Genomic DNA, 16,198 nt, shown 5'->3' on the forward strand with positions numbered 1-16,198 from the left:
ATCTTCCGTGTTTACCTTCAGTAGAAACTCGACACTTAACTGATCACGTCTTTCTTGTAGTTTTTGCTTACATATAAATTGTTTATTGTTACTTTAACCAGTTGATGCACAGACCTTCGTCAATATCAGCATTATTTTCTTATTTTAATCTTTTTATCATATTTTATCTGTCACAACACCTTACTTTATACAGAAACTGGAAGTTCTTCTTCTCTAAAATACCCATTTTTGATTCAGTATTTTGATGGCTGCTTGACTTGACATAAACCGATTACAGATTGCGATGTTCTTTGAATTAAGTTGGCTTTCTCAGTACTTGTTCGGAGAAAGAAAAAGCTTGCTATGATAAGGCAAGGAAAAGAGTAGAGAGCAATGAAGTTCCACGATCGTTGTTCAGAATTCTGGAAAGAATCACAGTCTCACCGAACAGAGAGCTGCAGCTAGGTCTGTAAAGTATGTGGCAGATATGAAGGAGAGAAGTAGTTCTAGAGATCACGATAATCTTACAACCATAATGACGATTATTGTCGGTTATTGGTTACTCACGTGTTTTTTGTTAATACTTAGCGTCTACGAATGGCGTTTATCTGACCATTTGGCACAAGTTTTTCTTTCTTCCTCTCCGAAAGACCCAAATAAACCTTTTCTCAAGATGTTCCGGTTTAGTGTGTCTTTAGATGATTTGACTGATTTCCACTGTCCGTTTTTGACGTTTGTATGCGACACTATTCTTGTTTTCGGTTTCAAGCTAAAAATGTAGAAAATGCGTTTGATCTATTTAAAGCCATTAATTCTTCTTATACGACCATAAAATCGAACTCTGCGCGGCCGGCCGAAGTGGCCGAGCGGTTAAAGGCGCTACAGTCTGGAACCGCACGACCGCTACGGTCGCAGGTTCGAATCCTGCCTCGGGCATGGATGTGTGTGATGTCCTTAGGTTAGTTAGGTTTAAGTAGTTCTAAGTTCTAGGGGACTTATGACCACAGCAGTTGAGTCCCATAATGCTCAGAGCCATTTGAACCATTTTGAACTCTGCGCTTGCACATTGTGTCCGTAATTTTTTGTGTTTTGGTATATATTTCATACTTAGATATTTTCTTGTAGATCTAGTTTTCATAATTTGAATACATTATATTGTTTTAGCTCTCTATCTCTCTCTGTCCCTTTCTATCTATCTACCTATCTTTCCTTTCTAATTCGCTCACAGACCACAAGACACCCACATGCATACACACACATTAGTTTTACGACAGTTGCAATGATGTATTTATATTTTTATGGAAAAGCAGTTTTTGCTGTAAACGTTTCTTGTGGTTTGGGAACCTTTTCCATTTTTTTATTTCAAGACTTCTTTATTCATCCTACTATCTGTAACCTATTCGCCCACATAAAGAGTGTCCGGGAAGTAAGGACGAATTTGAATTTCGCGCCATTTTGTCATCATATGATGGTTAGCAACCGTGTTTTTTTTCCTATTTGTTATTTGCAAACCTTCCCATTAGTAGCTCCATAGCTTTTGTGTGGTTAGCATTGTTGTTTGATGTTTATTTTCGTCATGGAGCAGATGACAACTGTTCAACGTATCATAGTGGTAAAAGTTATTACAAAAACAGTGAAGGATCCACGGCAACCGTATGTGTATTGCTATGACACTCGGACGTAATGCTGCTCAAATCGACCGCTACGGTCGCAGGTTCGAATCCTGCCTCGGGCATGGATGTTTGTGATGTCCTTAGGTTAGTTAGGTTTAAGTAGTTCTAAGTTCTAGGGGACTGATGACCTCAGAAGTTAAGTCCCATAGTGCTCAGAGCCATTTGAACCATTTTGCTCAAATCGAATCATCAGTTCGGAAGTTGATCCGGAAGTTTGAGACCACAAGTTTGTTTCAAACGTCGGAAATGGAAATGCCGTATGGCTAGGGCCTCCCTTCGGGTAGAACGTTCGCCTGGTGCAAGTCTTCCGAGTTGACGCCACTTCGGTGACTTGCGTGTCGATGGGGATGAAATGATGATGATAAGGACAACACAACACCCAGTCCCTGAGAGGAGAAAATCTCCAACCCGGCCGGGAATCGAACCCGAGCCGTTAGATATGACTTTTCTTCGCGCTGACCACTCAGGTACCAGGGGCAGACTTTCAAACATTAAGAAAACAGGACGACCGCCTTCTGTTCGAACACAAGAAAACATTGCTGTCGTGCCTGACAGTGTGACAGGAAATCGGTTCGCCGACGAGCTCAACAATCGAATTTATCACCAAATTCTCTGCTTGAAATACTTTGAAAAGATCTGAAAATGCATGCTTACAAGATCTAGCGTACACAAGAGTTGAAGACAGCAGATCATGGAAAGAGACATCGGGTTGCTTAATGGGTCTTGGCCTACAAGCTATGATCGAGAACTACAAAAAAGAATAATTTTCGCAGATGAGGCGCACTTCACCTCATCTGGTACATCAATAAGCAGAACTACAGACTCTAGGGTAACGAAAATCCGCGAGTGACTGTGGAAGGTGAGAAGCATCCACAATGGACGATTGGGCAGTAAGAGTGGTTCAAACATGGCTGAGCACTATGCGACTTAGCTTCTGAGGTCATCAGTCGCCTAGAACTTAGAACTACTTAAACCTAACTAACCTAAGGACATCACACACATCCATGCCCGAGGCAGGATTCGAACCTGCGACCGTAGCGGTCGCTCGGCTCCAGACTGTAGCGCCTAGAACCGCACGGCCAATAGGAGTTATCGGCTCGCACTTTTTTGAAAATGATGAGAGAGCTACCATTACCGAATCATGACGATTTTCGGCTGCAACAAGATGGTGCGACATGTCGCACATCCCGTGGAATGACTGCTCTGCTGAATGAAACGTTTCCTCAAAAAATCGTCTCTTTGCGTGACAACCAGGATAGGCCTGCCAGATCATGCGATCTTACACCCTGTGACTTTTTTTTGTGGGGTTTTGTGAGATCAGAAGTGTACGTGTACAAACCACAAACAATAGATCACTTGAAGGATGAAATTAAAAGGGTTATTAACGGCATCCTACCAGATGTTTGTGAACCCTTCATCGAGAACCTCAATGAAAGCATTGCTCATTGCTGCGCAGCCTTGGGTTGTCAGTTAGAGGATATTGTTTTTCATAGATTAGTGGGAGAAGTTACTCAATGTCTGTCAAAAAAATTAAGTTTTCAATAAATTTTGTATGTTCTATAGCGCTTTAATATTCGTCCCTACTTCCCGGATACCCTCTATTTAAAGCAACTTACGCTCATTACTGACTTCCGCATTCGTCGCTTGCTACTTTAACGATGGTCACTACCTCTCTTTGTTCATGTCATTGCTTTTATTATCTTTCTTCTGTGTCATAGGTAAAAGACACGATGATACTCGATCAACAAATCGAGGAAGAACTGTAAGTAGAGATTTAACAATCCAATTGTGTACCAAACGGCAAAGAATGGTGGGAACTGGAAGAGGTGGAAAGCAGGTTGAATTTTTCAGAATATGTTAGTAATGTAGCTCTATATTGTGACAATATAGTTTATTCGTACTACGATTAAAACACTACCTAGCCGGCAGCATACCATACCCACCTACGACGCATGTCAAAAACTTCATGAATAACAGTACATAGCACACTGCCTGGAAAGATGTAACCATCAACTGATGAAGTAGTCAAAGAGATTCTATGATCATTCTTGAGAGATGCTATTGCTTTGAAGCCCTCCTCTTTTTAAAATCATTAAATTAAGAAAATATAGACTAGAAACATGTAAAGCGACGTCTCGGGGTAAAGTAGCATTACGTCTTCTTCATTTTAATAAACACCACACAATGAGAATGATGTCTAGTAAGACGAGTGAGGGCAGTTGACTTGGTGGTCAATCTCTGACGACGAGGAGTCAGTTCCTTCAGATTCTTTCCAATCAATGATTGTTTCCCTCCTTTTGTTTTCTGTTTGCAACACTTTCAGTATTTGTATTTCTGCACATGAGTGTACTGTTTGTTGCTTCGTTTAATGTAGAGCTCTGACGCCACTATTCGTTCTGACCAGTTTCTCCATCAGTGTCTGCTCGCCTTCCCCGCCATACTTCTGGTACATCATGCTAACGTGCTCCTCTGTCCTGGTCCTCTTTTTATTGTACAGTTTCTAACCGTGAAGCGTTGTAGTCAAAGACAATTTGTCAATCAAAGACGTACTGCAGGTACGTGAGAGTACCAACATGAAATTCAACATCCAGAGGGCGCACCGCCGTAATTCACAGCGATACTGAATATTGAGACCCTGAACGCTACGCGGCTGTTGCACATCACACTTGCTCTAATAGATGAGTATACTGACAACACATGTCGCTTTTTTTTTACTCAGCAAGATCTGTATCCATTAACAGTGCATTTCTTGTTTCAAACAGTGCCAAAATATCTTATTGATACTTCATTTCATAGGCTTTACCCAAAGACAACGGTTTTAGATATTAAAGAAACTTTTATTCGCCACGAATTAAGTATCGTATATTATAATCAGTAGCGCCCATCACTTTAAAAACATTTCATTGATTTGCTCGTCTCGAGATACAGCCGTTTGCATTGTATTTCAAAATGCTGTCTTCTTCCAAGGACTTGTAGCAGCTGAATTCTGTGCGTATCTATTACACTGCCGGTTTGTATTCTTGCTATACTGCAATTTTTCAGTTTCATCTTTTTTAAAGCTACCACTTTCTCAATTTTACCTCAACTATTTTATTCTATTATAGCTCACTGAGATATTATTCCTGCCTTACTCATTCCATTACACGACCATCTAGAGATCACGATAATCTTATGACCAATTTTTATCAGTCGTTGTCAGTTTTTGTTTACTCATATCTTTCATGAACACACTGTACCTAAGAGCGGCATCCACCTGACCATTTGCCACCAGTCGTTCATTCCTCATCTCTGAAAGACCCAAATATTACTACAGCTTTTCTGAAGATGTTTCGGCTTAGTGTGTCTTCTGATATTTTTTACCAATTTCCTCCGCCTTTTTTTGGCGTTTGTATGCGACGCTATTCTTTTTTCGGTTTCGAGTAAAAAATGTCGAAAATACCTTTCGTCCATTTAAAGTCATTAATTCTTTTATGTGGCCATGAAATCGAAATCTGCGCTTGCGCATTGTGTCCGTATTTTTTTCTATCTAGACTATATTTCTGGTTTGGGTTTCTTTGATGTAGATCCACTTTTTTATAATCTGAACAAAGGATATTGTTTTAGTTTTCTCTCTCTCTCTCGCTTTCTTTCCTTTCACGTGCGCTCAGAGACGATAAGATATTCTGATATTCTTATGCAAAGAAACACTGGTTTTACGACAGTTGTAATGTCTTATTTTGATTTTTATGGAAAGGCACTTTTTGTTGGAAACGTTTCGTGTGGCTTGGAATGGTACTTCCATTTTTTGTTTCTTATTTCCCGCCTTCTTTCATCCAATTGTCTTCGCCTATTTGCCCATATATTTAAAGCTATTCACGCTCATTATTGACTTCCGTATTCGTCGCCTGCTACTTAAACGATGGTCACTTTCCTTCTTGTCCACGCTGTTGCTTTTATTATGACTAACCTATTATCTCATATTAGGTCAACTAGATATGTCCAGAATGGCAATGGTAATGCAGCCATCTGCCTCTTCCTCTACAGCACACAACTGGGATGGAGTGAGTTTCTTCAGATCTGTTTGTTTATTTATTTATTTTTCAGATCGAGATTATAAATTGTTCACCAGTCCCTCATTCCTAAACATCCTTTTACACCAACTTCTGGCTGCTAATTAACGAACCACTGCATAACGCAAACTGTCTGTTCAGTGTCTGCATGTACACACTTTTCACAGTTTTCCTTCTTGTCAGGCAACCTATTCACCTAAGTGCTAGCAGGTACAATACTGTCGACGTAGCCCCCTATTAACTTTTCCAGTCCTGTCTTCAGATCTCAGGATGTGATCATTTCTGCGTTTCATAATCATAGATTCTACAACATCACAGAAATATCTAGCGGATAAATTCTGCATTTTAACAGCAAAAAACGTGAATTTCGCTGAGTCAACTTGGAGAACAAACTTAATTACATAATACTTGACACAAAACACGTTTTCATATATTATTTTGGATTGCAGGCAACAGTAACCAAACGTCCACATTTTTATAAGAAGGTATAAAACACTGCTCTAGTTATAGAAAGTTTTTTATTAAAACCACGACCAGTTTCACTTTAATTTAGACGCATACGCAGGTGTTGCAAACAGGGATTACAAATTAAGTATTTTAATTTTTTTGCCTTTTTACGTTGGCACTGGGATATAGTACGAAGGCTAAATATGAGTCGCAACGTGGCACAGTTTCTATCCCAACCAAATACCTTATCTCAGCAGACAACACAGGTCCCACTAGGAAAAAGTACCGCAGTATCCCTTTCTTAGGAGATATTTTCTGATAGAATAGGCAAATGCCAGGTTTCGAAAAACATAGTCCAGGCTTATTATATTCTTAAGAACAACGGGCACAAATTTAACAAGCAAAGTATGCTTCATGATAGGTTTAGGTTCCGGGTGTCTAATGCATCTCATTTCAGCAACGTGACGCCAAATATATAAGCCAAACTGGCAGTAGTTTTTCCAACTCTGCTTAAATAGCATATCAACTGCAAGAATTCAGGATCTGGACTAATTGCCCATTTACGCGACTCAGGACATCAGATCATGGACATACACGAGGGAACGCAAATCATATTTTTGGATAATACAAGTTACAACCTTAATATTTGAGAAGAGACTGCAACTTTGCGAGCCTTACAAAAATCTCCTGGGCTCACGTTAAACTATTTTTAGGAAATTTTAACTACCTAACCAGGTAGTCCATTGTTCCTGCTGTCCGACAACATATTCCGATGCATGTAAAAAATATTGTTTATAAATTCTCAATTGGTATTAAAATTGTGTGAAATAATATACATTACAAATAGTAGTGGTCTGCATCATACGGGAATTAGAGCATTAGTTTTCTGTACACGCATATTCTATGTTTTCTATCACTTGCTGATTTAAATTATAATTTATTTTGATGTACAGCACTCGCCCCCCTCTCTTTCACGCTTCACCGTTCAGTGCTCCAGCCCCACTTTCTGTAGCCGTCTAGCGCCATCTTGCTGGGTTTCCGGATACCACGGCCAATAGCGTTCTTCATGTCTGCTTGCCTAGGGCTCTAGCTAGTTCAGCGTTCCTTATGGCTGTACCCGTGTCGCATCCAGCTGATAATATGGTATGTTTTTGCTGATGCTTATGTACACACATCAAAAAAAGTTTTGCAACACCCCGGTTCCCAGGACTCCTGAAGATAGACGTTGACTGTGGATATTGTATCACAGACACAGTCCCTTTGACTGTTCAAGAGATGTCACTAAACCCGCACAAAGATGTAAACAACCGTGCATGGGCAGCGCCTATTACACGGAGGGGGTCAGACAGCCGATCAGTTCCAGTCATTCCAACAGGAAGAGGGTACACAGCTCATATTGGCTGTGTTCAACCATGTCCAGACGGTCAATTCCGCGGTTCGATCGCGTCTGCATTGTTACTTTGTGCCAGGAAGGGCTCTCAACAAGGGAAGTGTCCAGGCGTCTCGGAGTGAACCAAAACGATGTTGTTCGGACATGGAGACAGAGAGAGACAGGAACTGTCGATGACATGCCCCGCACAGGCTGCCCAAGGGCTACTACTGCAGTGGATGACCGCTACCTACAGATTATGGCTCGGAGGAACCCTGACAGCAACGCCACCATGTTCAATAATGCTTTTCGTGCAGTCACAGGACGTCGTGTTACGACTCAATCTGATCGCAATAGGCTGCATGATGCGCAACTTCAGTCCCGACGTCCATGGCGAGGTCCATCTTTCCAACCACGACTCCATGCAGCGTGGTACAGACGGGCCCAGCAACATGCCGAATGGACTGTTCAGGATTGGCATCACGTTCTCTTCACTGATAAGTGTCGCATATGCCTTCAACCAGACAATCGTCGGAGACGTGTTTGGAGGCAACCCGGTCAGGCTGAACGCCTTACACACACTGTCGAGCGAGTGCAGCAAGGTGGAGGTTCCCTGCTGTTTTGGGTTGGCAGTATGTGGGGCCGACGTACGCAGCTGGTGGTCATGGGAGACGCCGTAACGGCTCTACGATACGTGAATGCCATCCTCCGACCGCTAGTGCAACCATATCGGCAGCATGTTGGCGGGGCATTCGTCTTCATGGACGATAATTCGCGATCTCCGTCGTGCACATCTTGTGAATGACCTCCATCAGGATAACGACATCGCTCGACTAGAGTGGCCAGCATGTTCTCCAGACATGAATCCTATCTAACATGCCTGGGTTAGATTGAAAAGGGCTGTTTATGGAGGACATGACCCACCAACCACTCTGAGGGATCTACGCCGAATCGCCGTTGAGGAGTGGGACAATCTGGACCAACAGTGTCTTGATGAACTTGTGGATAGGATGCCACGTCGAATACAGGACTGCATCAATGCAAGAGGACATGCTGCTGGGTATTAGAGGTACTGGTGTGAACAGCAATCTGGACCACCACCTCTGAAAGTCTCGCTGTACAATATGCAATGTGTGGTTTTCATGAGCAATAAAAAGGGCAGAGATGTTGTCTATGTTGATCTCTATTCCAATTTTCTGTACAGGTTCCGGGACTCTCGGAACCGATGCGATGCAAAACTTTTTTTGATGTGTGTACATGTTCGCACACTTTGCAGGACTTATTTTATTCTTGTTGTACCAAATACTCGTATTATTTTATTTTAGGGACGCCTTTTAATCAATTTGACAAATTTTTCTGGCGGGTTTTGATTTATCAATGACGTGAAGGACGGGGTGAGGCTTCAGGACAGCGTAAAACAATGTTCCAAACATAATTTGTGAAAATACATGATCTACAGGAGTTTTCTACTCCATATAATATTTACTAAGCCAGTGTAAAAAGAAAGTAAAATACTGAAGGTGCACTGAAATTGGCGTGAAGCTGATCGTGATTTTAATAGGAAAGACTTTCTACACCCAGAGTGGTGTTTTTTGTCTTCTTATAACAAAGATTTTCGTATATGTGCTTCATAAGCAGAAACGTGTAATCATTTGAGAAACAATATGGGGCATTCAGATTTTGAGTTGAAGTTTGATTGGAGATTAAATTCTCCTGTGAAATTAAATCAAAGGAAAATATTTCTGTAGTCTGGTGTTTTTATTATAACTAAATCTTAGGAATCCACCTCTGCACTGTAATCTGCTTTAGTTTTAATTTAGAGGAATATCTATCTTTTCAGTCAATAATTAAGTGTAGCCAGTATTCTGGTCACGATACATTGCAGAGAAGACGATAGATTACTGACAGAATTCATAGCCCCAGACATACATTTTACTTCACAATACGTGAATAATTTTCTGGTGCTACTCAACAAGAGAACTAGCGCAAGATTTATTTGTCGAAATGCATACGAAACAAGCGCTGTTTCGACAATTCGTCTTAGCAGATTGTTCGTTACTTATTTGTGATGAAAGTTGAGAATCCAAAGAATAAAGGAAACCTGTTTCTTTCATATGATGCACCTTGAAATTCACAAACGTGTATCCACTTTGACAAATGAGAGAAAACCATAAATCACGGAAACAAAGATGAGATATAGTCTGGATCGTGTTCCGCAGCGACGATAGGAAAAGTCTTCGTTAAGGAGGTACATAGCCAAGGCGGGTGTCGCGATGGTTTTGTGTCCGTGAGAAACTGCAGAAAGTGATCCACTTAGCAGTCTCCCAACCGGTATTAACTTCTTCCTTCCGCCTGGGTCCTCCCTGCACTGTGCTGGTGTGCGCGTTGAGAGTTGTTTGGCCGGAAATATCAGAAAGAAGCGCACTGAGGGTAGCAGGATGCGTTCTGGAGATGGTGAGCCGACCGGTTTAGCCAACTCCAATCAAACTGTCACCTCATTGCCGCTGCAAGCCGCCGTTTATCAGCCCGTAAAGATCCACACAAGGTCTGCATTTCGTTCATGGGAAAGATATAACTCAAATAAAACAAGAGGTTCACAACATCAGTGTTATGAGCATAACGTCACCAATACCACTAATTTTCCGCCATTCTATGCTTTAATCAAACGCCCTCGTTTTACTGCATCACACCAGAGCTGTACATCAGGATCTATGAATCTTCTGCAGACAGCAGCGACAAACTTTCGATACAGTCAGTGTTTCGTCTTTAACGATAGCCGCACACTTAGCTCTCAAAACAAGCTACGGAAATTTGTAACAGTTAGTATATTGTTTCCATCGTGCGACACACATAAACAATATCCTCAAATCAATTGTTTTTGTCACATATTTTCCGAGGTCTGGATGCACCTCCAATTGGCGTCATACAGCTATTGTATGAAATACATGATCTCCCTTTTACATCTAAATCACCATTTCACTAAACCATCACGAGACGTAGCATAAATTCGAAGATAACGTGTCACTCCAGGAAAAGACTGTTCATAGAAATATGCAATATCTTGTAATTTGTACAATACTGCTGACAAGTGGCTCAGGCTTATGACTAGGGACAGATCGTTTTCTACTGTTTTCCATCGTCACATTTCAAAGAGTCTAAATATTATAGTGATTATGCATAAAAACTCTTCTCGTCTGTTATAATTTTTCCTTGATTTTTAACACTGACTCTAGATATTTTTAATAACGATGTTCAGGTAGTTAAGAAGTGCAGAATTTACTTTTGACGATAACTCAACATATTGCACCTGGTTTCTCCGATACCAGTTAATCAGTGTAATTAGGGTGTGTCAATTTGCATAGCAGCTTCGGTCTCCCCTGTTTGTGGTACTTATTTCCATCACCCATAGAAGTAAGTTATGATTAACTGACACGCGCCGAAGACAAAACCGTATTGAATTATTCCTTTCCTCACGGCTCTCCAACACCATCATGTAACGAGGGAAACGAAGGAATTTACCGACCGCAGCAATCTGGCAGACATCTAAATTGCTATTACTGTAACAGATACTATGATCGGCACGGTTGTTGGTCTCTTATACATCTTCTCAAAGTGAAAATAAGTTTTCGTGAGTTGTATACGGAGCTTTTTTTTCCTTTTTTCCAAGTTGTTTACAGCTCTATAGGCCGTTTCCCTCAGCTTCGTATCCAAGTCTTTCGAGCCTTGTACAAATATTCTTTCAAATTTCTTCACTGCATATCCTCCTTTACTTTACTCTTCCATTCTGCACAGTGTCAACTTCTCCTCTTGCATGGGGATTACCAACATAGTACTTTCTATGTATAAAATGCATATTTGAACCATCAGCTGTTTTTATTGCAAACACAAATATTTGGGATCAAATATTCATTTTATACATTACTTATCGGCTGTTGACAGTCACCATCCAAAAATGCTTATAGTAATTTGTTTTGACTTAGGTAATCCCATAATCTGATCATATGCCCATACCATTTTAAACGCCATTTTTCCACATCTTCCATGATGTATGAAGGGTTTTCATTCGCTTCCTGTTTTCTGTATATGGGATTTTCTCTCGCCTTGAAACTCTATGACTCCTTACTCCAAAAAATACATTTTCACGGCTTCAAGTCTGCTTCTATCTCGTTCGATCATTTCCCAGGATTCCGCTCATAAAAACAATTTCTTTGTGCTACTGACTCAGATAACTATTTTTTGTCTTTTATCTGACCCAAGTATGCAATTCAGCGAATGGATTGTTTGGCTTGTGTTGTCCTCTGCCTTGTTTCTTGTTTATGTAGCGACGAAAATAATTCTTATAGGGCGAAAGAGATTTATCATTCATCTTTACATAATCCAGTTTGTGAACAATCTGGTGAAAGCTAAACACATCATGTAATTGGTAGCGGTACTCCAATAAAATATACACATAATTACAGTCCTCCAAACGCGGAAATGTATAGCAACTTCAAACGCACATAATTTTTACAGCAGGAATAATAGACTTATAGTAAATGAAGAATAGTGTCTCATTAGACATACACTATGAATCTTCCAAATTAGCTGCTAATAGTTTTATTGTATTTCGTACAATAGGCCTATTTCGGCAGTACCGCAATTCTCAAGCACTACTGCGTTTGATGCTGCGAACCCACCAATACAAAATACTGACGAGTGCACTGCTTAACTTTCGCACCACACAACTCTTGATACGCTTTGATAAATCAATACACAGGGTTCTCAACCTCTCATTCTGAGTTTTGCTACTGTGTAACAGATAAAATCAGCACTGCGTGTACGGGATGCATCACTGCATTTGCTTGGGAATAAAGTTTCGAACTGGAATTATTGAAATCTGGTAAAATACTACCACTGTTGTGCAAATGTTGCTGTTTGGCACTATGCTTCACAGTTAACAAAACAAACACTGTCAAGTCAACAAATCCCCAATTTTACTGTTCTCAATTTCATTCGAAATTACGGTGCCTTCGTTTTTGATAAATGATTAGTTACAAATAGAGCCTTAAATGTTGGTGAGCGACTAGTAGCGATGTCATCGTCTCGACGTGGTGAGATCAGAGATAGCGTCTAGCAGAGGGGGCGCCGCTGTACGCTATCACTCTATGGACAGCCGGCAGTCCGCAGCAATGCCGGGGCCGCCATTAGCCGTGGCCTCGGTGGCAGCCAAAACATCTCCAGCGACAATCAGCTGACAACAGATATTCATATGCCAAACCTGGTTTTCCATGGGCGTAAATTATAAAATGCTATTCGTTTTACATGCAGGAGAGCGTGAATCCACTGTCTCAGTGTTTTAACACAAGAAAACAAATAAGGTAATAGGTACCAATGGATATAAAACATTTCAGGCGTTTTGTCATGTACGTGCCAACGATGTATATTTTTCTCAGTTCTATTTAACTGTTTTTACAGTTCTAGCTCTCTATATTTACATTAAATTCGTTATAGCTTTCGTCTTGGGTTTTGACGCTGTTCGGGACATTGCCCCGACATCGAGTTTTCACTAAAACAATAAAATAAATCCCGTTATCGTGCTTATTTTTCCACTGTCTCGCTAATAAAGAAGCTTTTTTGTAAAGCATAAACCTAACAATTCTAAAAAATTTTAGAGTGTCCGGAGATACAACGCAAAATTAGATCTGCAGGGTAAACAAACATAGAACGCACTTCTGGGTAAATCGGTAACACTATTTTTGGTGAAAAGATTCCTTGTTCAGTTGACGCAGGAATCAAAACTGGTGTGTACAAGTTATTGTTATGCGCAAAGTGATATGATTTAAACCATAGAATATAGTTGTCCAATTCTCCTAAAGTCGTTTTGTAACAGAGCTCTTGGAGAATGCTAGAAGCAGCAACAATGTATAGGAATTGATTATAGCACGCAAGTGATATTACGTGTGTACACGCATAATATACTAAATTAACAGCTAAATTAAAAATAAAAAAATTGTTTATTTCCAACGACTTTCATTCACTGAAACCGAATATATTGGAATTCACACTGAATAACAACCAGCTAGTATGATTATCTCCTTAGTTCAATTCGGTCGTCATCAGATGATAATTTTTATTATCAATGCAGGCGTATACTTTTCCATTTGTCATTCAACATCGGCACGTTCTCCTTTTAACTTAGCTCACGACGTGCCACACACAAACACTTTAAATATCCAACAGAAAGCACAATTACCGACATCACAATCTTTAGTACGCAGTCAATATAACAGCGCTGCAATTACACTGAAACGCGACATGGTACGTAGTGGGAAATCAAAGCGCGCGCCGGAGGCGAGGGTTGCTACCCCCACCCCGCAGTGTGCCGGCTGCGCCCTAAACTCACCTCGTAGGTTATGACTCCGCTGTTTCCATACTTCTGGAAGATCTCCCTGAGGAAGAAGTCTGTGCTGTCAGCGGCGGCGGCCGCTATTAACAGCGTCACGACTACGCAGCAAGCTCCGGTCGTCATCGCAGTCGCATGGCCGTGCACCACCCCCTTAGTCAGGCGCGTCCCTCTGAAATCTCGTCCGCTTCCAATTCTGCTACCACTCCCACCGTCAGCCCGCTGTAAACTGAAGCTGCGGCCGGATTCGTCCGAGACATAGATGCTGTAAGTTTCATAAACTGCCGCTGGTGGCAGCACTAGCGGCGAAAGTAGCCGGCATAGCTTAGGAGTCCCGCCGCTAGGTGGCATTTCGCCTGGCGGCCTCGAGTTCTTCGGGTGTCCTCGCAGTATACATTTTTTGGGCATTATACACCTGAATCCCTCCCCCCATGAACCATGGACCTTGCCGTTGGTGGGGAGGCTTGCGTGCCTCAGCGATACAGATAGCCGTACCGTAGGTGCAACCACAACGGAGGGGTATCTGTTGAGAGGCCAGACAAACGTGTGGTTCCTGAAGAGGGGCAGCAGCCTTTTCAGTAGTTGCAAGGGCAACAGTCTGGATGATTGACTGATCTGGCCTTGTAACAATAACCAAAACGGCCTTGCTGTGCTGGTACTGCGAACGGCTGAAAGCAAGGGGAAACTACAGTCGTAATTTTTCCCGAGGGCATGCAGCTTTACTGTATGATTACATGATGATGGCGTCCTCTTGGGTAAAATATTCCGGAGGTAAAATAGTCCCCCATTCGGATCTCCGGGCGGGGACTACTCAAGAGGATGTCGTTATCAGGAGAAAGAAAACTGGCGTTCTACGGATCGGAGCGTGGAATGTCAGATCCCTTAATCGGGCAGGTAGGTTAGAAAATTTAAAAAGGGAAATGGATAGGTTGAAGTTAGATATAGTGGGAATTAGTGAAGTTCGGTGGCAGGAGGAACAAGACTTCTGGTCAGGTGACTACAGGGTTATAAACACAAAATCAAATAGGGGTAATGCAGGAGTAGGTTTAATAATGAATAGGAAAATAGGAATGCGGGTAAGCTACTACAAACAGCATAGTGAACGCATTATTGTGGCCAAGATAGATACGAAGCCCACGCCTACTACAGTAGTACAAGTTTATATGCCAACTAGCTCTGCAGATGACGAAGAAATTGAAGAAATGTATGATGAAATAAAAGAAATTATTCAGATTGTGAAGGGAGACGAAAATTTAATAGTCATGGGTGACTGGAATTCGAGTGTAGGAAAAGGGAGAGAAGGAAACATAGTAGGTGAATATGGATTGGGGGACAGAAATGAAAGAGGAAGCCGCCTGGTCGAATTTTGCACAGAGCACAACATAATCATAACTAACACTTGGTTTAAGAATCATGAAAGAAGGTTGTATACATGGAAGAACCCTGGCGATACTAAAAGGTATCAGATAGATTATATAATGGTAAGACAGAGATTTAGGAACCAGGTTTTAAATTGTAAGACATTTCCAGGGGCAGATGTGGACTCTGACCACAATCTATTGGTTATGACCTGTAGATTAAAACTGAAGAAACTGCAAAAAGGTGGGAATTTAAGGAGATGGGACCTGGATAAACTAAAAGAACCAGAGGTTGTACAGAGATTCAGGGAGAGCATAAGGGAGCAATTGACAGGAATGGGGGAAATTAATACAGGAGAAGAAGAATGGGTAGCTTTGAGGGATGAAGTAGTGAAGGCAGCAGAGGATCAAGTAGGTAAAAAGACGAGGGCTAGTAGAAATCCTTGGGTAACAGAAGAAATATTGAATTTAATTGATGAAAGGAGAAAATATAAAAATGCAGTAAGTGAAACAGGCAAAAAGGAATACAAACGTCTCAAAAATGAGATCAACAGGAAGTGCAAAATGGCTAAGCAGGGATGGCTAGAGGACAAATGTAAGGATGTAGAGGCCTATCTCACTAGGGGTAAGATAGATACCGCCTACAGGAAAATTAAAGAGACCTTTGGAGATAAGAGAACGACTTTTATGAATATCAAGACCTCAGATGGAAACCCAGTTCTAAGCAAAGAAGGGAAAGCAGAAAGGTGGAAGGAGTATATAGAGGGTCTATACAAGGGCGATGTACTTGAGGACAATATTATGGAAATGGAAGAGGATGTAGATGAAGATGAAATGGGAGATATTATACTGCGTGAAGAGTTTGACAGAGCACTGAAAGACCTGAGTCGAAACAAGGCCCCCGGAGTAGACAATATTCCATTGGAACTACTGACGGCCGT

The 16,198-nt window shown here is 41.3% G+C and overlaps 1 protein-coding gene across 1 annotated transcript in view; it reads right to left on the reverse strand.

Annotated features, from left to right (window-relative positions):
- The window catches only part of LOC126457920 (zinc transporter ZIP10), a 304,826-nt gene extending 290,712 nt beyond the window's left edge, over window positions 1-14,114 (reverse strand). Inside the window, exon 1 of the mRNA XM_050094614.1 lies at window positions 13,900-14,114. Coding sequence (XP_049950571.1) covers window positions 13,900-14,025 — 126 coding nt within the window. The 5' untranslated portion in view covers window positions 14,026-14,114. The remainder of the gene's footprint in view (window positions 1-13,899) is intronic.
- Between the last annotated feature and the right edge of the window lie 2,084 nt (window positions 14,115-16,198).

Source organism: Schistocerca serialis, chromosome 2 (genome assembly GCF_023864345.2).
Source record: "Schistocerca serialis cubense isolate TAMUIC-IGC-003099 chromosome 2, iqSchSeri2.2, whole genome shotgun sequence".
Classification (NCBI taxonomy): Eukaryota; Metazoa; Arthropoda; class Insecta; order Orthoptera; family Acrididae; genus Schistocerca; species Schistocerca serialis.